Source organism: Dama dama, chromosome 5, assembly GCF_033118175.1.
Source record: "Dama dama isolate Ldn47 chromosome 5, ASM3311817v1, whole genome shotgun sequence".
Lineage (NCBI taxonomy): Eukaryota > Metazoa > Chordata > Mammalia > Artiodactyla > Cervidae > Dama > Dama dama.
In genome coordinates, this window is record NC_083685.1 from 123,051,543 (window position 1) to 123,076,185 (window position 24,643).

The 24,643-nt window shown below is 45.1% G+C and overlaps 1 protein-coding gene and 1 pseudogene across 8 annotated transcripts; both read right to left on the minus strand.

Annotated features, from left to right (window-relative positions):
- Positions 1-920: 920 nt before the first annotated feature.
- AFMID (arylformamidase) lies at positions 921-24,534 on the minus strand. 8 transcript variants are annotated; one of them, XM_061144668.1, is made up of 12 exons: positions 24,408-24,534; positions 22,214-22,304; positions 21,179-21,231; positions 10,260-10,368; positions 10,131-10,179; positions 8,757-8,842; positions 8,589-8,679; positions 8,305-8,402; positions 7,931-8,009; positions 7,652-7,821; positions 7,357-7,461; positions 921-3,210 (listed from the first exon to the last, which is right to left on the minus strand). In XM_061144668.1, exons 1-11 carry the CDS (start codon positions 24,465-24,467, stop codon positions 7,400-7,402), a joined length of 948 nt encoding a protein of 315 aa, XP_061000651.1. In that variant the 5' UTR covers positions 24,468-24,534; the 3' UTR covers positions 921-3,210; positions 7,357-7,399. The 8 variants fall into 8 exon arrangements, with proteins under 8 accessions (XP_061000651.1, XP_061000656.1, XP_061000649.1 ...); XM_061144666.1 differs by having other exon boundaries at positions 923-3,210; positions 7,680-7,821; XM_061144671.1 differs by having other exon boundaries at positions 923-3,210; positions 7,680-7,821; positions 10,260-10,364; positions 24,408-24,515.
- LOC133057757 (large ribosomal subunit protein uL16-like) lies at positions 12,417-13,321 on the minus strand (annotated as a pseudogene).
- Positions 24,535-24,643: the final 109 nt, after the last annotated feature.

Consider the following 24,643-nt stretch of genomic DNA (forward strand, 5'->3'; position numbering starts at 1 on the left):
ACTATAAAACAACTATTCATTGCCAACACTGGTGGACACTGTGATGATCCAACAAAGTTTTGAGATCGTAAGTCATCAGTGCTAGATATTGCCTTATGGCCATCTAGTCTCACCAAACCTTTTGTGAACATGTTTTTCCTCTGTTGTTAAAAGTGACACATCAATGCTGTAAAAGCAAAAATCATGCAATAGGAAGGAAGTCTTCCTCTCCCCCAAGACCTCTAGCAGAAGGAAACTTTTCAGCAGATTCTATATATACTTCTAGGGGTGGTGTGTGTGTGTGTATCTGTTGGTGTCCTGTCTTTTCAGGTAACAGCACATCTCAGCTTTATCTGCACCCAGAGATTGCAACTATCTAACATTCTATAAAATCTGTGTGGTGTATATTAGATGGTCTACTGATCTACCCTAATTCCAATCAACCAGTTTCCCATTGGGTAGCTCCATTTTTTTTTTTTTTCTGCTATTATGAATTGTATTGATACTACAGCCAACAGACACACACACATCCAACTATGCCTGGAGCATAAATAGCAGCAAGCAAGATTTCTGGCAGTGTGTATGTGCCTTCAGCGTTTTTGATTACAGCCAACTTGCCCTCTCAATCATCAGAGTGGGACACGGTTTGCTTTGCAATCTTGTCTGAGCTGACCCTGCCTTTTTCATCCTGCCTATTTTAATCAGAGTTCTACCAATATTGATGGCATCTGTTTGAAAATATATATCTTACAGAGAATTCCCTGGCAGTTCAGTGGTTAAGACGTGGCACTCTCACTGTCAAGAGCACATGTTCAGTCCGTTTGAGAAACTAAAATCCCATAAACTGCGTGGTGTAGCCAAAAAAATATATACAATTTTAAAAATAAATAAAAATATACGTCTTCTGGACAAACACCATCAAGTCAATGCATTTCTGTGATTCATTTTCTATTTGGCACCAACATGTTCCAACTTATTTTCCATTTAAAAATTTTATTTTACTGAAAACTTCAGCTGCTTAGGTCTTTTCCATAAGGTTTTTAAGAAAAATTATTACTTGTATTTTTATCACAATAAGAGTAACATATTTAACATGAATAAAATGTACATAGCAAAGTTGCTATATGTGATAACATTGTATATACAGAGAAATCTCAACATTTTGGATTTTGGTTACTTTTCATTTCTATGCCAACTGAAAGGGGTATAATTAAGTGGAAGAATTTAGAATATCTGCATTTTTTCCCTTCTATCATTCTATTATATACATACACACACACAATTATATATGGTAAACTATACATAATATAAACTTTAGTTTTAGCCATTTTTTAAAATTGAAGTATAACTGACCTACAACTGTATATTTGTTCCAGCTGCACAACATATTGATTCAGTGTTCTAACTCATTACAAAACAATCGCCACCATTTCAACCATTTTTAAGTGTTCAGCTCAGTGGCATTAAGTACATTCACTTTGCTATGCAACCATCACCACCATCCATCTCCAGAACATTTTCTTTCATCTTCCACAACTGAAACTTTATCCATTAACAATTTCTGTAGGATTTTGTAACAAAAGTTCAAATTCATGGATCAGCTTTTGGCTGTATCAAATTTGATCAAAACCAGCTTCTACCATTTTTTGCCTTTGACATTATTGTCACCAACCTCCTATGTCTGGGGTCCATTTTTTAACAGCTAAATTTTAAAAATTATTTATTTTACTTATGTATTTGGTTGCACCAGGTCTTAGCTGTGGCATGTAGGATCTCTTAGTTGAGTCATGTAGGATTTAGTTCCCTGACCAGGGATCAGACCTGGGCCCCCTGCACTGGGAGTGTGGAGTTTTAAGCCACTGGACCATCAGGGAAAATCCACTTTTTGGTGACTTTTATTTTTATCATTTTAAAGTTGCAATAATAGTACAAGGAATAATCATGTACCCTTTACTCAGATATTGTTTACATTTTGCCGATACGTATTATTATTCTCACTCTCTTCCTTTCTCTCTTTCTATAACACACACACACACTCATATACACACATATGTATATATTTTCTAATCAGAACCATTTATTGAGATTTTATTGAGGCATGGCTGATAATTATTTATTATATATATTATATATATATATATTTATATTAATTTATTACATAAATTAACTTTCAATGTATACAAACATACTGATTTACAATTTTTAAACATTATACTCCATATATAGTTGTTATATCAGCTATTTCCCCTGCGCTGTACAACAAATCCTCGTAGCTTACTTGGGTTTTTATTTTACTTATTTATTTTTGGCTCTGCTGGGTCTTCACGGCAGTGCGGGCTCTTCTCCAGCAGTGGGAAGTGGGGGCCTCAGCGCAGTGGCCACTCTTGTGGAGCACAGGCTCTATGGCGCGCAGGCTTCGGTAGTCGTAGCCTGTGAGCTCAGTAGCTGTGGCTCCCGGGCTCCAGAGCACAGGCTCAATAGCTGTGGCACACAGGCTTAGCTTTTCCACTGCAAGTGGGATCTTCCTGGATCAGGGATCAAACCCATGTCTCCTGCACTGGCAGGCAGATTCTTTACCACCGAGCCACCAGGGCTAATCTGGTCAAAGTGTTAGTCCCGAGGATAACATCCCAGGGCTTTCTGGGATGAAGCCAGACGTCAGGTGGAGCCCAGGACTGAGCAGACATGAAAAAGTGGAGCAAAAAAAAAAAAAGGGACAGGGACTTCCCTTAACCACTGGGCAGTCCAGTGGTTAAGACTGCACACTCCCAGTGCAGGGGGTGTTGTGGTTTAATCCCTGGTCTGGGGACTGAGATCCCACAGGCCGTGTGGTTTGGCAAAAAAATAAAAAACAAAAAAGGAACAAAGACTGGTTTAGGGAGCTCTTTCTCTTAGTGTTGGTTGCGAGTTGTCATTTTTGCTTCACCTTCTCAGCCAGAGGGGCAGCTCTGGGCAACACCCGGCATGGACCTGGGCCAGACCTTCCCTGGAGCCCACTCGATCCAGGCGGGGGGGCGGGCCATGGAGATTTGTACTCAGGTTCAGAGCAGCGAGAAGAATGGATTCTGGCCAGGGGCGAGTGAACAAACAGAGGCACTGCTGGGTAGAGCTGAGGCCAGCAGGAGAGGGAAGCAGTGGGGCTCTCGGAGAAGCTTCCCAGTCGGGATACATGCCGGCGGCGGCAGGGTTCAGGTGTCATCAGGACTCCTGGAAGATTGTTTTCAAAATAATCTGCAGCAGGAAGGAAAAAATACAATAGCTCCGGAGTTGGAGAGGCTCTAGGGAGGATCTCTTGGGAAGGAATTTGATTAAAGAAACAGGCTGCCTTTGTGGTCACAGAAATGTAACTTAAATGAGCTCCTTTCCACCTCTCATTTGAAATGTTTCCGTGAACCAAACATATACTTCCCTCCAGCTGGCTGCCTGTTTCTCTATGAACCATGAGATAAGAATGGCTTGACATTTTTAAACAGTTGGGGAAAAGAATCAAACAAAGGATATTTTTTGTGACATGTAAAAATTACATAACATTCAAATTTCTGCATCCATAAATAGTTTTATTGGAGCATGTGTGTGCTAAGTCACTTCAGTTGTTTCTGACTCTTTGCAACCCCATGGACTGTAGCCCACCAGGCTCCTCCGTCCATGGGATTCTCCAGGCAAGAATACTGGAGAGGGTTGGCATTTCCTCCTCCAGGGGATCTTCCCAACTCAGGGATCCAACCTGGATCTCTTACATCTCCTGCATTGGCAGGCAGATTCCCTACTAGGGAAACCCACAAGGCAGCTTTTGAGTAGCGATGGCAAGAGTTTGGTAGTTTTGTCAGAGACCATATGGCTTCCCAAATCTAAAATATTTATTAGGTTTTTTAAAAGCAGATGTCATTTATGGCTAAGGCTGCCCAGGTGACTCAGTGTTAAAGAGTCCGCTCACCAATGCAGGCGACGCATTTTGGATCCCTGGGTTGGGAAGATCCCCTGGTCAGACTCAACTGAGCACACATGTATACACATTTATGAATGCTTGTTTTTTTCCTCAGTTAAAAAAGAAATACAAGGGACGTCCCTGGCGGTCCAGTGGCTTAGACTCCATGCTTCCAATGCAGGGAGCACGGGGTTTGATCCCTGGCTGGGGAACTAAGATTCCACATGCTACATAGCATGGCCAAATAAATAAATTAAATTAATTAAACAAGGAGTATTCATTTAAAAAAGTAACACATGTTCACGGTAGAAAACATGGAAATGGATTTTTTTTAAAAGCACTTGCGACACCACTGGTAAATGGTTTTTTCAGATGCATATACATGCTTCTAAGGGTCTGGCTGTGTGTGCATCATAAAACTAGGGAGACGTTAGGTTAATTATTTTTTGTGTTTTTGCTCTTACTTTTGAATCAATTTAACATATCCTAAGTAATTCTCACAAACTTCAATCTATTACCTGATTATATCAGAATTTAACCTCATTAGATATTTAGGTTGTTTCCAAATTTTGAACATTAATGAAGCTGTAGAGACTATCTTTCAGTGTTTCTCTGATTATCCTGAAAACAAATTCTAAGCATCAGAATTACTGGGTCAGTAGACTCGCATCCATTTTGCCAAGCTGTACCCCAGGAACATCAAGTCGACATGTGTTTCCACCAGAAGGACCAAGGAAGCCTCCCCCACTTCACCACATCCTCATCAACACTGGACATAATTATACTAGAACATTTCCATCGAGAGGTGGGAGAGGACTCATTTTCAGTTACATTTCTATGATCAATGTGAAGTGCAAGTGAAAGTCGGTCAGTTGTGTCCGACTTCTCTGCAACCCCATGGACTATACAGTCCATGGAATTCTCCAGACCAGAATACGGAGTGGGTAGCCTTTCCCTTCTCTGGGGGATCTTCCCAACCCAGGGATCGAACCCAGGTGTCCCACTTTGCAGGCGGATTCTTTACCAGCTGAGCCACAAGGGAAGCCCTATGATCAACAGTGCATTTTAATCTTCCACCCTGTCTACTGGCCATCTATATTTATTTTTTAATTATCACTTATTCTTTGTCCATTTTTCTATTTATTTCTGTTCTTAAAGAGAAATAAGACCTGCTCTTATTACACTTAATAAGAGGTACAAACTACTATATATAAAATAAGCTACAAGGTTATATTATACAGTGCATGGAATATAGCCAATATTTTATAACTTTCAATGGAGTATAAGCTATATAAAAATATCGAATCACTATGTTACACATACTACTGCAAATCACCTAAATTTCAGTGAAAAAAAAAAAGAACTATTTTATTGATTTGAAGGACTTCCCTGGTGGCTCAGTGGTAAAGAATCCACCTGCTAATGCAGGAGACGTGGGTTCGATCCCTGGGTAGGGAAGATCCCCTGCAGAAGAAAATGCCAGCCCACTTCAGTATTTTTGCCTGGGAAATCCCATGGACAGAGAAGCCTGGTGGGCTACAGTTTAAGGGGTTGCAAAAGAGTTGGACATGACCTGGCAACTAAACAGCAACTGATTTGAAAGTGCTCTTTGTGTGGTAGGGATATTAAGTATGTGAATTAATACTGAATGCTATAGGGAGTTCTCTGGCAGTCCAGTGGTTAGGACTCTGGACTTTCACTTTGGAGGGCCAGGGTTCAATTGCTGGTCGGGGAACTAAGATCCCGAAGCAGCCAAACCAAACCAAAAACCTGAATGCTATAAAAGGCCTATTGTGCTGGCAGCTAATCAGGGGTTGGGGGAGGGGGAATTGGAGGAAGGTGGTGAAAGGTACAAACTTTCAGTTATAAGATAAATTATAAGATAAATAAGCACTAGGGACATGATGTACAATGTGATAAATTTAATTAACACTGCTGTATGTTATATATGAAAGTTGTTAACAGAATAAATCCTAAGAATTCTCATCACAAAGGAAAAATTTTTCTTTTCTTTTGTAACTACGAGATGGCAGATGTTCACTAAAACTATCGTGATTCATTTCATGATGTTTGTAAGTCAAATCATTAAGCCGTACACCTCAAACTTATACAGCTCTGTATGTCAATTTTAACTCAATAAAACTGGAGGGAAAAAGTAAATATTAAAAAAAAAAAAAAAAAGCAAAGCTAATCAGGTACCCACTTGCCGAGAAAAAGAAAAGAGAAAGTTGTAACTGTATATTTTCTGTGTCCATGGAAAATATTTTCCCCAATCTATCCTTTGATTTTTTGTAAATAATTTTTTAAATTGAGGTATAGGTGATTTACAATGTTTCAGTATACAGCAAAGTGATTAAGTTATATATATATACTCTTTTTAAAGTTCTTTTCCATTATAGGTTATTACAAAATACTGAATATAGTTCCCTCTGCTATAGTACCCTCTACTATACAGTAGTAGGTCCTTGCTGTTTATTTTACATGCCTGTTAATTCCAAATTCCTAATTTATCCCCCTCCTTCCCTTTTGGTAACTGTAACTTTGCTTTCTTGTCTGTGACTTATTTTGGTCTTGTAAATAAGTTCACCTGTATTGTTTTTTAAGCTTCCACATACAAGTGAAATCATATGATATGTGTCTTTGACATCACTTAGTATAATAATCTCTAGGTCCATTTATACTGCTGCAAAAGGCATTATATCATTCTTTTTATGGCTGAGTAAAATTCTGGTGTTTGAGTGTGTTTGTATAAAACACATCTTCTTTATCCATTCATCTATGGGTAGACACTTAGGCTATTATAAATAGTGCTGCTATGAACACTGGGGTGCATGTATCTTTTCAAATTAGAGTTTTGTCTTTTCTGGACAAAACAAAAATTCCACTCCTGGACATAAATCAGGAGTGGAATTGTTGGATTGCTGGATCATATGGTAATTCTAATTTTAGTTTTTTAAGGAACCTCCATGCGGTTCTCCACAGTGGCTGCACCAATTTACATTCCATCAACAGTGTAGAAGGGTTCCTTTTTGTCCTTAGACCTTTTTTTATTATTATAAAAATTATTATTTAGACTTTTAAAAGAATTCACCACATTAAATTTGTACTAAACATTCATGTGGTCAAATCCATCCAACCTATCCCCATGGAGCTGGCGTTGCATCTGTGCTCACACACAAGCAGGCTAATACTTTCTCATACCCGCCTGTCCCCATGCACATCCCATTGGTGTGCCCAGGACCAGCCTCTGCAGATCACCTGGGGCTGTTTCAGAGGGAGGTGAAGTTCAGGAAGCAAGAGTGGCCCTCAATCCTTATCATCAGGTGCCCTGGATGCCAGGATGCCAAGGAGCCAGCGAGGGGACTCTCTGTACCCTCTGTCTGCCCACCTTGCCTCACGTGTAGGGGCTATGCCAAGACGCATTCTGTCCACAGTGAAGGGATGTACGCTACCTGGGTGAGCACATAGTCCTCCTGGGTTAGATTCCAAAGGATTTCAAAGTGGTCCACATCGTGGAGCTCTGCAAAGGAGGCTTTCCACCCTCCTTGGCACAACGTCTGTGTAAGAGAAATGAGGGAAAGGAAACATGAGGTTCGTTGGGGGAGGGCGGGTGGAGGTGGAGAAGGGATTTCGCACCTGCCTGGCATGTACCAGGTGCTCACTAAGTATTTACTGAAGAAATGACTGGTATCACAGGGTCCATTTGGGTGAAATAAACAAAGATAGTAAGTTTGAACGACCCTCAACCTCGAGCCAAGAGGGGCGCCTGGGGCACCTGATGAAACTCCCTGGACTGTCGGCGGAATTCTGGGCTGTCGTGCTGGCCGACAATCACCAGGATGCGGCAGGCTGGATCCGCGGGCTGGGTGGGGGCTGTCTCCAGGTGCCATAGCGGGCTGTTCCTCTGAGCATCCTCCCTGGTGTGGGGGGAGGTGTGGTCAGGACAGAGGAAAGCCTCTGCTGCAGCCCTGGCCCTCCTCACTGGCTGCAGGCCAGCTGAGGGGGATGAGGGGACAAGTGACTTACAGGGTCGGGAGGAGGGGGGCATTCTCAGAGGTGTGCATGATGGGCTCCAGGTCGTAGACCCCGCTCAGCAGGAAGAAGCCTGTGAAGGTAAAGAACAGTCACTGAGCCAGGCTGCAGGTGGGGCCAATGCCCCACCCAGACTGGGCCTCTTGTAAGCACCGGATGGGGCAATATGGGGCCAACCTGCCTCCAGGGCCAGAGGGGCAAGACAAGGGAAAGGGCAGAGAAGCAGCAAAGCAGGCCCTGCTCCCTGGGCCCAAAGCCCCCAGGTTAAGCAGCTCACAGCTGTTGAGATTTCAAGCAACTGGTATAGACCCTTAGGCCCATCAGGGTAGGGTGAAGGCTGCCTAGTCAGACTCACTCCCCGTGGAAACCTTTGAGGTTGGGCGTGACTCCATGCTTGATCCAGTTGGCCAGGAGCATCATGGCAGCGAGCTGGGCCCCAGCAGAGTGTCCACACAGGTAGATTCCCCTTCAGTGGGTCAGAGCGGAGAGCAGAGTTTGCCTTCAGTGTAACCAAAACAACAGGCCAGTATCGAGGGGTCCCCATTTGCCTTCTGCTCCAAAGCCAGAGGGAATGGCAGGGCTGCATCCAAGGAGATGAATCCACTGTCCTCCCACCCAGTCTGACAAAAGGAAAATTTGCAGTGATACCCACTGGTTGCCTGGATACCGCTTCTGGACAAACACGATGCTCTGGGTCACCTGGTCTACCATCTGGTCCAGGGTGCCTGTGCAGAGGACAGGAGCTGAGTCAGGCTCCATCAGGGGCTCTCTCCCCTCCAAATCCCAATGGCCCTTGTACCTGCAAGACCACCCTCGTTACCTTTGGGAGCAATGTCATAAGCCACCATCACCACGGCCACTCCCTGTGCTGTCAGTGGGCTGACCATGAAGGCTGACGTGTCTTTACTGCAGAAGGAGACAAATACTTAACAACTGGAGGCCACTTGGCCACTAGACTGCTTCGGCGTCTGGTCCACCCAGCGCCCTGGCCCTCTCTGACCCAGTGCGGTAAGGGAAGAAGTGAGCTCTGTCCTTACCACATCACATGTGGCGCCCTAGAGACTGCATGTAACCTCTAAGCCCAGTTTCTTCCTCTGTAAAATAGAGATAATTATGTTCTTTCTCTTAGGATGCTGTTTTTGAGAACTGAAGGAGATCAGACATGCAGGGAGCTTCACAAGGCAAAGGGTAAAAATGCAATAAATGGAGCGTTAAAATGCTATGGTCGAAGGGCAGTAGATCCTATAACCAGCAACTCCTTAGTAAGATCCTAGGGAACAACAGTGTCCGTGAAGGTCCCAAATACCTCTCTGCTTATCTTAGGGTACCCACTGGGGCCAATCCCAGTTTGCCTGGGACCCCCTCTTTTTTTACCGCTAAAGGCCCCAAGCCCTGGGAAACCACTCAGTTCCGAGCAAAATGGGATGGTTAGTCACTGTGGTTTTCCATGATTGGAGAGTAGACTGAACTTGCTTTTCACTGAATATAGTGGGTTCAACAGTGTCCTTCCTCAAAAGACATGTCCAAATCCTAAACCCTGGTACCTGTAAATGTGACCTTATTTGCAATAGGGTCTATGCAGATATGGGCTTCCCAGGTGGTTCAGTGAGTAAAGACTCCACCTGCAATGCAGGAGACTCAGGAGATGGGGGTTCAATTCCTGGGTCAGGAAGATCCCCTGGGGAAGGGCATGGCATCCCACTCCAGTATTCTTGCCTGGAGAACCCCATGGACAGAGGAGCCTGGCGGGCTACAGTCCATAGGGTCGCAAAGAATCAGATACGACTGCAGTGACTGAGCACACACACTATGCAGACATAATTCAGACTCTTGAGATGGGATCATCCTGGATTTAGGATGAGCCCAAACCCAATAACCGGTGATGTTGTAACAGAAATGAGAGGAAGGATGCAGACATACAAAGATCACGTGAAGATGAAAACTGAGTTTAAAGTGATGCAGCCACAAGGTGAGAAAAGCACAGAGTCCCCAGAAGCTGGAGCCTTCAGAGGGAGCGCGGCCCTGCCCACACCTTGATTTCAGACTTCTGGCCTCCAGAACTGTGAGAGAAGACATTTCTGTTGTAGGAAGCCCCCACGTTTGTAGTAAGTTGTTGCAGCGGTCTCAGGAAAGGAAGAGGCCAGGCAAAGATGACTCTCCCCTTTTCTCCATTCATCCACATTCCCTGACTCACCTTCCGCTCTGCCAGTATCCTCCATGAAAAAACACCAGGAAAGGCATGGCTGTAGGACAAAACAAAGGGCGTGTGGGCCGAGGCAGGCTCCCAGAAGAGATCCGAGGGCAACCACCAGCCCCCATTTACCTTCAGATACTGCCTCGGGAAGGTAGATGTCCAATTTCTCTCCTTCGCCCTCTCCGTAGGGGACATCAAGCAGGCTCCTCCCGGTGGCACGGGCCCTCTTGGTGACTGTCTCCAGAAATGGACAAGTCACTGTCAGTACAACTTCAGGCAGCACCACTTTCTATTATTATTTTGCTGAAAGCCCTTTAGGGTCAACCAGCTAGCTTCAGTGGTCAGTGCTTCCCCAAGTTCACATGGTAATTGGGCCCGGGGTCTGAAGCATTCTCCCAGATGCATAGTTAAAAAGACATCAGATTGGCCCATCTGAGTGGAGGCAGTACTATCTCTGCTGTCTGTCTCTGGTGAGCTGGCACTTGACCGGCACCATTTCTATCTCTACTGTATTACCTGTTTATCATGTGTGCTACCCTTGGCTACTTGCTCCAGAAGTATAAATTTTTCCAAGTATTTGAAAAAATAATCTTCTAGAAACTAAGATATAAAATCACTGGAAACAAATAGATTATAAAACACTATGAATATATAATTGAGTGCCATGATGGCAGAGGTCAGAGTGATGTGAAAACTGGCTTAGGACTGGGCTTAAGAGAAAGGAGGAAAGGGACGGTAAATAAATTAAGTATCAAAGGCGAAGGCATAGAGGTGGGAGTGAAACAGAGCAGGACCCTATGGTCCTTGTCCCCCTGACATCTGCCTGCCTTTTGTCTGTGGAACATTAGCCAAAGAATAAGTTTAATCAGAGAAGTGAGAAAATGCAGAAACAAAGGAAAACAGTCAAAGGAGACCAAATAATAATAATAATGTCATAAAACATAGACAAGGACTTTTAGTTCCTTCTCAAGGGCTATCGATTATATTCTGAGCCATATCCTGTGAGCTGTCTTATAGATAAGCCCCCACCACATGGAAAAAGTTAACTACAGGATGACTAGACTATAGCCACGATGCAATCTGCCACAATTCTGAGAAATGGCCTCAGAGAAATGGAAACAAACCGACTGTGGAACTGAAGATTAACTATACCTAAAACAATCCAGATGATGCTGGTCAGACCACTGGTGACCAGTTTCAAGATGACTGTCAGAGCTGACTGTGTTGCTTCTGCCTGTAGCTCCCTCCCTCTGTCTATAAAAGCTCAGGGGGCAAGTCAGCATTTGAACAGGTGTCTGCCTCGCCCTCGCCTGCTGAGTTGCTGGCATTCAAAATAAAGCAAATTTTCACTTCCACCAATCTGACCTCTTTATTGGCTTTTGAGAGGCAAGCAGCCAGCTGGACCCCACTTTCAGGAAGAGGAAGGGACTCTCTACGTTCACGGACTTTCAATGTCCCCCAAAGGCCCCACTTCCATCACTGAAACGCAGGCAGCTCAGCTCCCACCACCACTGGGCACTGGGGAGTGTAAACTGGTAAGTTCTTCCTGTGAGGCAACTTGGAAATATGTAGCAAAGCCCAAGAAAATCATATTCCTTGGTGCATAAGACCTTGTCCATCCGTTATTATAAGGAAATAATCAGAAGTATTTTTAAAGACTTGGTTTAAAGATGCTCACACTAATGCAAAACATTTTAGACACAGCCCAAGGGACCTACAACAGAAAACTGACCAAATACATTATGGTATATCCCCTTTCTCTCCTTTATTTTTGACCTCAGCATTCATCCATCCTTCATATGTATTTTTATTTACTGTCACCCTCACTAGACCATAAGCTCTGCGAAAACAAGGGCTTTGCTTTGCCCATCTCTGTACAACAGAACCTGGTACATCAAAACCACTTAAAAGAAAATTGTGTGGGGAATTCCCCAGCAGTCCAATGGTTAGGACTCCATGGTTTCACTGCCGACAGCTCGAGTTCAAACCCTAGTCTGGAACTAAGATCCCACAAGATATGCAATGAATAAATATTTCAATATACAGTGTTGGGTCAATTGAATGGGAAAAAAAGTTTTTTGATCCTTATCTCAGACCACATCAGATCAGTTCCAGATGGACTACAGCTTTAAATATGAGAGCAAAGACAATAAAGGTTTTATTTTTGTTATTTTTTAGTGATATGTTTTTTAATATTTATTTTTATTTATTTATTTGGCATTGCATTTATGATAACAATTTGAAATGTATTTTTTAAAATATTTTTTATTTTATTTTTGGCTGTGCTGGTCTTCACTGCTGCACACAGGCTTTCTCTAGATGCGGCAGGGATCTCTAGATCCTTCACTGTGGTGCATGGGCCCTTGCCATGGGCTTCTCTTGCTGCAGACCACAGGCTTTAGGCGCAAGGGCTTCAGCAGTCTCAGTGTGTGGCCTCAGTAGTTCTGGCCCTTGGGCTTAGTTGCTTCATGGCATAAGGGATGTTCCAGGACCAGGGATCGAACCAGTGTCCCCTGCATTGCAAGGCGGATTCTTTTTTGTTTGTTTGCTTTGACACCAAAGTAGGATTTATTGGTGGACATGAGTAAAGAAGAGACAGTGCCAAGCCTCTCATGGGTGCAGGGCCCACCATTTGTCCAAGGGAACACTATTAGGGATGTCTTTGACCCCACAGCCATCTGGCATGAACTGTTACTCTGCTTCCATGTTTTCAAATTTATCTGAATTAAACTTGGCAAATTCCCACTTCTGGTGGCCAGGGAACTTGAACTTGGCCCTGCGCAGGGCCTCAGTCAATGCTCCTTGTTCTGCAGCTTGGAGAGGTTGGACACATCTTGTTGATGCAGATGACACTGGAAGGGGTGAAGCCCCACTCGGATGTGAAAACCATCTTTGCCACTGTTTTTCACCATGGACTTGTTGGCACAAACATGGGCCGCCTCCAGGGCTTTGGAGGAGAGTTGCTCACACTCGTCTGACACCGTGTGGCCACACAGTGGGAACCCATCCGCTTTTGCTTTCTTCTGCTCCAGGCCAAAGATGCAGATCTTAGCATCAGGGACACCTTGGCAGAAGTCAGACTTTGGGTTCAGTTTGTTCTGACAATACAGGTAACACCGTGGGGCAGCAACCCATGGTGAGACTAGGATCTTAAAGGGGTGCCGAAGGGAAAGAGCGAGGCAGATTCTTAATCACTGAACCACCAGGGAAGCCCTAACTTGAAATGTCTTTTAAGAATGCCATCATATTTTGTAAACTGTGTTGAAAAGTTGACGGGCCTGTGAAAGCCATGAGCTATCTGAGCATTAAGTGAGATGCCATTACTTTTTCTTTTGAAGAAACAATCCGCTTATAAAAATATGCAGCAGCCATTTCCATGAAATACCGGACAAGGTGACTGTCATTATTAATATGGATATGAAATCTCTCTCCCCTAAATCCAAATGGCAGCATATGAAATGTATTTCTGTCTGTTTCACTTAATATTTCTTGGGAGAGCTTTCCTAATCAGTACATAGACAGCTTCCTCATTCTTTTCTTTTTCAATAAATAGGTAATTTGCTATTCCGTCCTATGGCTGCACCTTAATTTATTTAACCGGTCGTGCCAGTTTTTAGGCCAAAGCAAACCTCACCAGATCATCAGGTAAGTCTCTTGGCTCCCTCTCTGCTTATCCCGAATCCTGAATTTTCTCCCTGCCCCCACGGAGACCACCCTGGATCCCTCTCTCCTCTCCCCCACTCTCACCAGGGCTCCCTGAAGCCCCGCAGGTGTGGGCCAGGTGTAACTTGCATCGCATCCTGTTGATCTGAGGTTGATCTGAGGTTCCTGTCAGTTGCTGGGGCTGCCCTAATGAAATGCCATACATGCCCCCAAGGGCTTCGACGACAAGACATTTATTTCTCGAAGTTCTGGACCCTAGAAGGGAGGATCAAGGTGCCGGCAGGGGAGGTGTCTGGCTAGGGTCCTCCCCGGAATGGCAGAGGGCCTTCTGGCTGGGGACTCCCGTGGCCTCTTTGGGTTTGGGAGCAGCTCTCCCTCTCTCTAGGGAGACGAACCCTCTGTGTCTGTTCAAACAATCCTACTGGATCGGGACTCCACCCTTCTGACCTCATTTAACTTTTTCCTTCCTTAGAGGTCCCCCTCTCTAAACACAGCCCCAAGTAAAAAAAAAAAAAAAATGAATTAGCTCCTGACTCCTTCTGACGACTATTTGATAGTAGACCTACCCCCCTTTGATAGATAGGAATATGGAACAGAGAGATCAGCTAGTAAATAGTAAAAAAAAATAAATAAATAAACACAGCCCCACTAGGAGCTAGGACTTCAACATGTGAGTTTTTTAATAATAATAATTATTATTTTAAAAATATTTATTTATTTACTTGGCTGCATCAGGTCTCAGTTGCAGCACTTAGGCTTAGTTGCTCCTTGGCACATGGGACCTTAGTTCTCCGACCAGGCAGCGAACCTGCGTTGCCTGCGTGGGAAGGCAGATTCTCAAACATTTGACCACCAGGGAAGTCCCAAGTAATTATTCTAATGGAAGACAGTCTTTTCTCCTTTTCTTTTTTTGGCTGTGCTGTGCGGCGTATCTTAGTTCCCCAACCAGGAGTCGAACCCATGCCCCTTCAGTGGAAGCTTGGAGTCTTAACCACTGGACCTCCAGGGAAGTCCCTTCAGCACATGAATTCTTCATCCATGACAGCCCCACACTCCCTCCCAAAGGCCCCAGAGCTCCCCTGGTCACCTTCCCTGAGAGGTCTGCCAAGCACCCTCCCTCCATGTGTGAAGGTGTTTGTTCTGGACAAGCTCCTCATACCGCAGGCTCAGCAAAGGGGAGCAATTTAATTAAAACAAGAGTTCTGGAAGTACACGTGGACCCACGAGATTTATGTTGTGCCAAAATGAAGAAAAAGATAATGAAACGTATGCTCTAAGTTGAAGAGCAATTAAAACCAAGCAGCTGTCAAGATTTGTTGTCACGCATAAAAAAAAGTCTCCCTCTGATATTAAAAAACCCAACTGAGCCTGACACAGAGAAACTGCCTCTCTCCAGGAGGTGGCGTGATGGGTTGATGGCAGGCAGCTGGGTGCAGGGACAGAGACTAGGGTGACTCACTGTCTCCCCCAGAGCCTGAATACTGCCAGCCCTCCAGGTCTGCATCTATAGGCAGGGACACAGTGGGGCTTCAACAGGACGCCCCCGGACAAACCCAATTACAAACTTCCTTTTTTGAGAAAGCAAAAATTCAGTTTCTGTTGCTCACAGTCCAAAGTGTCACGGCTCTGACAGAGAGAAACTGCAGGTTCCCGGACCCAACTGAGCATTGTGTGAGAGCAATTAGGAGGAGCAGGGGCCAGAATCCCTAGAGACTAATGCAGGCATGGGGCAGGGAGACCCATCAGATGGTGTCAGAAAGCTGAAGATCAAGGGTTTATCAGGTGCTGTGGGAGCAATTTAAGAAGCGGTTAGGGCCCACCAGGCTTCTTCTTCTTTTTTTTTTTTTTAAGTTATGCTCTATTTTTATTTATTTATTTTTCCTACACTCTTTTTTTTGGGGGGGGGGGGGGCTAGTCACACTTTCATGCACTGGAGAAGGAAACGGTAGCCCACTCCAGCGTTCTTGCCTGGAGAATCCCAGGGACGGGAGCCTGGTGGGCTGCCGTCTATGGGGTCACACAGAGTCAGACACGACTGACATGACTTAGCAGCAGCAGCAGTCACACAGTATGTGAGATCTTAGTTCCCCGACCAGGGATTGAACCTGCGCCCCCTGCATTGGAAGCGTGGCGCCTTAACCACATGACCATCAGGGAAGTCCCCTCATCTAGCTTCAGAACTATTCCTTCCCAGTCTTTTAATTCACTTAGCAAACAAATATTTATATAAGCAGCGATCTTGTGCCCATTTTGGAATTTTGCAGTGATAAAATAGGAAAAAAAAATATCCCAATCATATGTGGCTTACCCCTTAAAGAGGGGACAAGTAGTTGTAAATGTCAGGTAGCAACATGTTCTATAAAAATGAGCCAGATCTGAAAAGACTACACACTGTGTGATTCCAACTATTCTGGGAGAAGTAAAACAATGGAAACAGTGAAAAGAGATCAGTCGCTTCTGGGGGCTGGGGTGGGTGGGAGGGAGGGATGACTAGGTGAATACAGGATTTTTAAGTCTGTGAATACAAATAGGGAGGGAGTATCTGCCAGGACCAGTGGACAAGCTGGAGAAGCTCTGGGAGGTTGTGGGGTAGGGGGGTTTCTGGGGTTCAGTCATGTTTCGTTCCTAGCCCAACCTGTGACAACCAAAGTCAGAGAAAAAGCGACTTTCCTTCTGATTCTCCACATGTGGGATCTTAGTTCCCCGACCAAGGATCAAACTGAGGTCCCTGCAGCGGAAGCTTGTAGTCTTAACCACTGGACTGCCAGGGAAGTCCCAACCATTTTAAAGGGAACAGGTCAAAATTGATGGTGTCATTAAAAAAAATAAATAGTAAACAATTCAGTGGCATTTAGCACATTCACAATGTTTTGCAACCATCACCTCTATCTAGTTTCTAAACATTATTTTCAGGGCTTCCCTGGTGGTTCAGTGGTAAAAGAATCTGCCTGCCAACAGGAGATGCAAGCTCGATCCCTGAGTGGGGAAGATCCCCTGAAGGAGAGTATGGCAACCCTCTCCAGTATTTTTACCTGGGAAATCCCATGGATGGAGGAGCCTGGTGGGCTACAGTCCATGGGGTCACAAAGATTCAGACATGACTTAGCGACTAAATAACAACAACAAAACATTTTTTTTCATCTCAGAAGGAAATCCATTAAGCACCCCCTGTAATCACATTTTTCTGTCTCTACAGATTACCCTGTTCTGGATGTTTCACATAAATGGAATCATACATATAAATAATAATCATACATATAAATGTGACCTTTTGTGCCTGGCTTCTTTCAATGAGCACTGTGTTTTCAGGGTCTATCCATGTTCTAGTATGTATCAGTAGTTCATTCCTTTTTTGTGCCCAAAATAATTCCATTGCATGGACATATCACACTTTGTTTACCCATTCATCTGTGGATGAATTTGAACTTTTCCTACCTTTTGGCAATTGTGAATAATGCTGCTGTGAACATGGGTGTACATGTATTTGAGTACTTATTTTCAATTATTTGGGGTTAGAATTTTTTAATTGAACTATATTGCTGACTTATAATATTACATTACATTAGTTTCATGTGTGTGACATAGTGATTCAACATTTTATAGATTATACTCCATTTAAAGTTATTACAAAATAATGGCTATATTTCCCTCTGCTGTACAATAATATATCTTTGTTGCTTGTCTATTTTACACACAGTATTTTCTCTCTTCTAGAAAGAATTTTTATTTTTTATTTATTTTTATTTTTTTTAGTTCTACCACTTTATTGCTACCAACCCATCTCCCTCCATCCTCATGCACCCATGCTCAGTCATGTAACCCCATGGACTGCAGCCCGCCAGGCTCCTTTGTCCATGGACTTTTCCAGGCAAGAATACTGCAGTGGGTTGCCATTTCCTTCTCCTAGAAAGAATTTTTAACACTGTTCATACTATCAGAAAAAAAGAGATTGCAGGGAGCTACCTTGTGGTCCACTGGTTAGGACTTGGGAGATTTCACTGCCATGGCCCTAAGTTCAATTCTTGATCAGGTAACTAAGATCCTGCAAGCCAAGCAGCTCAGCCAAAAAAAAAACATAAAAAAACCCCACAACAAACCAGGATTGCACACTATTAAAACAGAAGGCTTTCTTCCAGGAGAAAATAAAAAGAGGCTAGAAGAAACCACATTACAATGTGAACAACGGGTGGCAGCATTATTGATGGTTTTATTTTCCAAAATTCTTTTCAGTAAGCAAATGCTCCTTTTGCAATCAGAAAACAACGGTTGCCTAAAAATGGCCAGCCTCAGATAGTGCAGGGCAGGGCTATTACAATGTGGTCTGTGAACACTGGGTGCCCCATAATGTTTGCTACTGGTCCATGACGAACTAAGTAAAATGTGCAGGTAAACATTTATATATTAATATAGGCAGTTTGGTAGAATGGCCGTGTCTATTGAAATTAGGGCTAAGAAATTTGGGCTTTCAAACAATTTGTACATGAATGTTCACAGCCGCACTTTTCACAATCGCCAAAAGGGGGAAACAGCCCAGATGTCCAACAGCGGGATGAATGGATAAACAAAATGCGGTCCATCCACACAACGGAAAATTATTCGTCCATAAATAGGAATGAAGCCGGGGCCTGCCTAATGGGTAGGGAGTGTCCTTTCAGGGTTATGAAAAATGTTTTGGAACCAGACAGAGGAGATGGTGGTACAGCATCGTGAAGGTACTGAATGCTGCTGACTTGTACACTGTAAAATGGTTCAAGTGAAAAAAAAATTTTTTTAATTAAATTAAATGGTTAAAATGGTACATTTTAAGTTATGTGTATCCTATCACAGTTAAACAAAAGTGGGCCTGTATTATGTGTGCCTTTGTTTTTTTCCTTTGGTTTTATCTGGTGGAAAGGAAAAAGGGCCAACTCAGCCTTAAAAGGTAGGAGGATCCCTCGGAGAGGCTGTCAGTCGCAGAAGCTGTCAATCACGAGGCCCCCACCCACCTCGCTGGTGATTGGCTCTCCTAGGGCGAGGCGTGGCTTGAGGGACAGGGAGTTTGGAAATGTGCCCCCAGCCTGGTTACGCACACACTTTATTTAGTTTCTTGTACAATGTATTTTTGAAGAGGAAAAAAAAAAAGAAGAAGAAACTAAAATAGTTGCTTAAGTTTACTGCAACTCATCTGAAAAGACCCTGATGCTGGGAAAGATTGAAGGCGGGAGAAGGGGACAACAGAGGATGAGATGGTTGGATGGCATCACGGACTCAATGGACATGAGTTTGAGTAAACTCTGGGAGTTGGTGATGGACAGGGAGGCCTGGAATGCTGCAGTCCGTGGGGTCGCAAAGAGTCGGACACGACTGAGCGACTGAACTGAACTGAACTGAAATTTACTGCTATGCTCACTGCTTCCACTTCTGTAAAGTGGCCTGCTTACTGATGCTCACCACTCTGCTTCTGTGAACCGGCCTGCTTACGGCTTCAACCAAACTGCGTAGGCTGGAAAGTCACTAGGACCCGGAAGCCGACGCCATATAAAAGATACCCAGAACAAAGCCTGGGTGCTCAGACCCTGGAGGTGATTCCCCTATGCCCGCACTGGGGCTGAATAAACCCTGCTGTTCTGCATCTCCCAGTAATCTCTTTCCGTTGCCACGACTTCTAAAAACATTTTTACTGAGAGTCTTATTAAACAAATTTAATAGCTACTGGTAGAGGACACAGTTCTTCCAACTTCCCTCTGCCCGTGTTCACCTAGCCGTCCCCAGGTGCCTAGCCTGGGAGAGGCCAGGTCTTGGGGGAGAATAAACATGACCTACTCATTGGAAGAGAACAGTGCACACCGCAAGTTACTGGTGGAAGATGTTAGGATGGAGTAGATCAAAAGAAAAACAATGTCCTTCTTCCTGGTGCAAAAAGGGAAAAAAGAGTTTACCTCCCTCCCTTTTCTAGGAGAATTTATTTTTAGGAGACATCATCATAAATCCTTTCTCTACCCCTTTGGGAATGCATGTAAATATTTTTTAAAGCTAAATGAGTCTCTTGCCAGTTTTACAACTTAGGAATGTTTTTCTCAAAGATCTGGGAGCTCTTTGGGTTTTTATTGATGTGGACCATTTTTAAAGTTTTTTACTGAATTTTTTACAATACTGTTTTCTGTTTTTGTTTTTTGACTGTGAGGCATGTGGGCTCCCTGACCAGGGATCAAACATGCACCCCCTGAATTGGAGGATAAAGTCTTAATCACCGGACTTCCAGGGGAGTCCTTGGGGGCTGTCTCTTTGAAATGTAATTATCAGCAAGATAATCCATGGGAGGGCAGGACCCTAATTTCAATACCCATCCAGCTACAAGTTGCAAAGCCATTATTTGTCATAAAGCTATGGGGATTTTTTGTTTTCCTCTGGATAATGACAATTTGCAAGCTCAGATGGCCAGCCTAATGACTAGGTGGCTTTAGGAGGGACTAAGGTAGCAGAGAAGGCAATGGCACCCCACTCCAGTACTCTTGCCTGGAAAATCCCATGGACGGAGGAGCCTGGTAGGCTGCAGTCCATGGGGTCACGAAGAGTCGGACATGACTTCACTTTCACTTTCACTTTTCACTTTAATGCTTTGGAGAAGGAAATGGCAACCCACTCCAGTGTTCTTGCCTGGAGAATCCCAGGGATGGGGGAGCCTGGTGGGCTGCGATCTATGGGGTCGCACAGAGTCGGACATGACTGAAGTGACTTAGCAGCAGCAGCAGCAGCAAGGTAGCAGATGGGCTTCCCTGGTAGCTCAGATGGTAAAGAATCTGCCTGCAGTGTGGGAGACGTGGGTTCCATCCCTGGGTTGGGAAGATCCCCTGGAGGAGGGCATGGCAACCCACTCCAGTATTCTTGCCTGGGAAATCCCATGGATAGAAGAGCCTGGCGGGCTACGGTCCAAAGAGTCGCAAAGAGTTAGCGACTAACAACGACAACAATGTGGTGGTGCCTTTGGGAGGTAATTAGGTTTAGGTGAGGTCATGAGGATGCAGCCCTTGTGGTGGGATTAGTGGCCTTATAAGAAGACAGGTGAGCATTTCTTTCTCTTCTTTCTGACATGTGAGGATGCAAGGGGAAGAGATCTATCTGCAAGCCAAGAAGAGACCCTCACCAGGGAACCAAATCAGCTGGCACCTTGACCTTGGACTTCTCACCCTCCAACACTGGGAGAAAAAGATTCCTATTGTTTAAGCCACCCAGCCCATGGCATTTTGTTATGCAACCGGAGCTGACCAATACAAAGACAGATAATATATAAATGCAGTATTTTTTAAAATCAGAATTATGCCAAAAAAGTTGATGATGAACAAAATGTCAACATTTCCAATAGAGACAGGCTCCAACCCTGTGCATGCATGGCTCTGCTCACTCACCTGGCCCATCATCACACTCCCCTTCTTCACCAATGAAATGGCGCAGATACCGGCTGGAGCATCGAAAACAGGAAGGGAGGTGGGATGTGAATGTAAAGCTGTCCACAGGGCTTCTCAGGAGGCATGGCTAAACACATTCTCTGAGGGCTTACTCTGGAGTCTCAGAGCTTCTTAGCCCTTGCTTCTTATGAGAGACTCCCTTTCTCTACCGGGTCAGCTCTTTTTTCCCTCAAGACAATTACAGTAGACAAACAGGTTTGCTACCTGCTCACGTAGGCATCATTGCACACTCAAATATATACTGAGTCTATAGAGACATATTTGGTGCAGAGCTAAGCATGGTAGGAAACTGTGAAGAGCCAAGGACACAGCTCCAGCTCTATGAGGACAGGGAAGGTGCTGAAATGTGCTGGAATAAACCCCTACTAGCCTCTCCCTCCAGCTCTCCCTACATCTCAGTGTAGAGCTCCATCTGGCCTGCTGGAACAAAGTGCATTTGCCAACCTCCAATTTTCCCAACTTGCAGGAGGGGCTGGCTGCTTCCTCACCCACACATTCCCTGTGGAAACTGCCTGCCCGACCCAGCTCAAAAGGTGGCAGCACACACTCAGGAGACCCAGGACTGGGATGGGAATCAACCTTGAGACTTTACTAGCTTACAGATTCCCAAGCCTTGATTTCATTAAAAAAAAAAAAAAGCTTCTTTGATTTGGTAAATAGCAACAACATTCCACTTTCAGCAGCTGAGTGGGACACCTTCCTTTTTTCACTCTACTCCCCTGGGCCACTGTGGCCTTAAGGCCTGGGCATAGCTGGCTGGCTGGCTGATCAGGCAGGGATGTGGAGCACAGTCTCTGAGACTCCCTCCCCTTGACGGTCCTGCAGCCAGGGCTCCCGGAGCAGATGAGATGCCTGGACTTTGGGAACTGTCCAGAGAGGCTGGGCTCTGAGGCTCCTCCTCCCTACCCCAGCATCTTGAACCACTGCCACATGCTAAAGTCCACCCAAAGCGGCCACAGAGAGATCCCCCAGTACCTTTGCTTCCTATCTGTGAATAGGTCCTCATGGCCTCCTCTGCTCCCAGTCGGACGACCCATCTGCTGGGGGAGTACTGGTTATCCAGCTCCTGTGAGACACAGATACAATGTTCTGTAAGACCTCTGACCTCCACGCAGACCCTGCCCCCGCCCTTCCACGTGCCTGGATGCTCCTCTCTGCCTGGAGAAGCCCCTTCCCTGATATCTCTCAAGATGCCCTCAGCTTCCTTCAAGCTCCTCCAGCCTCCAGCCTGGCAACCCAGGCCCCATTCTCCCCCTCACTAATTAAGGAGATGTTTCAGATACAACAGAAACAAGATTGTAAGTGCTGTCAGACACTTGCAGTGAGGGCAGTGGCCTTGCCTTTAAGCAGCCGGACAGTCTTAAAGGGAAATGAGGACGCACAAAGGTATCCCAGTGAATGCCACCATAGGCACCACTTCTACAGCAGCTAAGATCACAGGAAGCCAGAGAGCTAGGGTGGTCGATGCAGAGAAAGTGATGTGAAGCTGATCTTCCCTGACAGGACATAAATCTGACTGAAGGTCACAGCACAATCAGCGGCCCAGAGGTGAAGAGCAATGAATCAAAGGTCAGACGATTGGAAATGTTGACCAGCCTCAATTGCTGAAACACAGAGGAAGGGGGGCTGGAGGGTGGAGGGTCTTGGATGTCAAGCTAGACGTTCAGACTTCAGAAAGTAATAAGGAACCAGGTTTTGGAGAAAGCGCTCAGACACACAACAACCGCAAAACAAATAAAACAAACAAAAATGGGCGAAGGCTGGACTGGGAAGTTTGAAGACAGGGTGGTGTCATGGAAAGGTCTTAGGTTCTATACTCAGATGGGCTGAGTGCCATCCAAACTCCAACACTTGCAGGCTCTTTTAACCTGGGCAACTTTCTTACAGTCAGTCCTGTCATTTGTATAATGAGCAAAACAATAGCACTTCACTTCATGTACATATCCTACAGCTTTCAGCCTGGTTAGGCTTTACACCTGGTGAGGCTGAAAGCTATAAGGCACGTACATGAAGAAAAGCTAACCATTCAGATGTGGGTTTCCTCCTCGTCCCCCTGAACAGGGTTCTTGGCCAGTGGTCTTTGGATCTGTACCATCTGTGCCCATAGGATATTTGCAGCCATGCCTGGCACACTCTGTGACTGCGACCATCATCTTTATTGCTGCTGCTGCTGCTGCTGCTAAGTCGCTTCAGTCGTGTCCGACTCTGTGCGACCCCATGGACAGCAGCCCACCAGGCTCCTCTGTCCCTGGGATTCTCCAGGCAAGAGTACTGGAGTGGGTTGCCATTTCCTTCTCCAATGCAGGAAAGTGAAGTGAAAGTTAAGTTGCTCAGTTGTGTCCGGCTCTTCGAGACCCCACTGACTGTAGCCTACCAGGCTCCTCCGTCCATGGGATTTTCCAGACAAGAGTACTGGAGAGGGTTGCCATCTTTATTGCTATTATTTACCTATAAGAATGGTAATGCAATGTGTTTCTGAGAGTGCTCTCCTATTGTAGGAGTTTGTGTCAGAAAGGGAAAGACAAGAGAGAGATAGACACACATGCGCACACACAGCGGATGGAGTTTCTTGGGGGCAGTATCTATAACTCATCACATTCTTAGATATGTCCATGACCTGAGAAAGAACTGCTGCTTCAAATGTAGGAAAGCTAGTCAGGAAATTATAACTGAATGATAATCATAACGAGTGCTTTGCATATGTGGTTTCTTTTTTTTTAATGGAGGAGAGAGAAAGAGTGGCTTCATTTCTTTGCCAGGCAAAGGGGCAACACAGAAGGCTAGCGCCTCAAGAACTGTGCCCCAAACATGGGGTTTCTAACCCTCACGACCATCCTGCAGTAAAACCAACCTTTCTGCTTCCTTCAGGTCTGGCACATTCTCTGCACATTGCATAACCTCAGATTAAGGTTAGGAACTTCGGCCCCAACCACCTCTGGGTTTATAAATATTAACATAGCCAGGGCTTCCGTATTCTACCCTTAAAATCAGACTAGCAGAAGCCTATCTGTGGAGAGAAGTAAAATAAATCACAGTGCTAAAGCTTTGGGGACCTGTTACACAGTACCAACAGCCTCCACAGGAATGATTCTGAACTTTTCTCTCAACTCTCATCTAATGTCTGAGCAACACTCCTCAGCCCCAGCCTCTCTCCCTGTGATCCTCCTACCTCTTTAGACATCCTCTTCCAGGGAGCCTCGTGCCCGTGATTTCCGCCCAAGACGTCCATTCCCGCTTTGCACCATCAGACGCGCACGCGCGCGCCCCTCGCCTTTTTATATCAGGTGGGCGGGGCTCCAATCAGCCCCCGCCCCAGAGGAGCCTCGCCCACCTCTCCCGGGACAGAGCCTGGTACGCGCGTTTCTGGTCCCTCCCATGAGGGGGCGGGCTGAAGCCAAATCTCCC

Coding starts and splice junctions, on each gene's coding strand:
- AFMID (XM_061144666.1), bottom strand. CDS start 24,467: ATGGACGTCTTGGGCGGAAATCACGGGCACGAGGCTCCCTGGAAGAGG. Junction 10,180..10,259: donor TCCCGAGGCAGTATCTGAAG/GTAAATGGGGGC, acceptor TTTGTCCTACAG/CCATGCCTTTCCTGGTGTTT. Junction 7,822..7,930: donor GCCCCCCTCCTCCCGACCCT/GTAAGTCACTTG, acceptor CCCCCACACCAG/GGAGGATGCTCAGAGGAACA.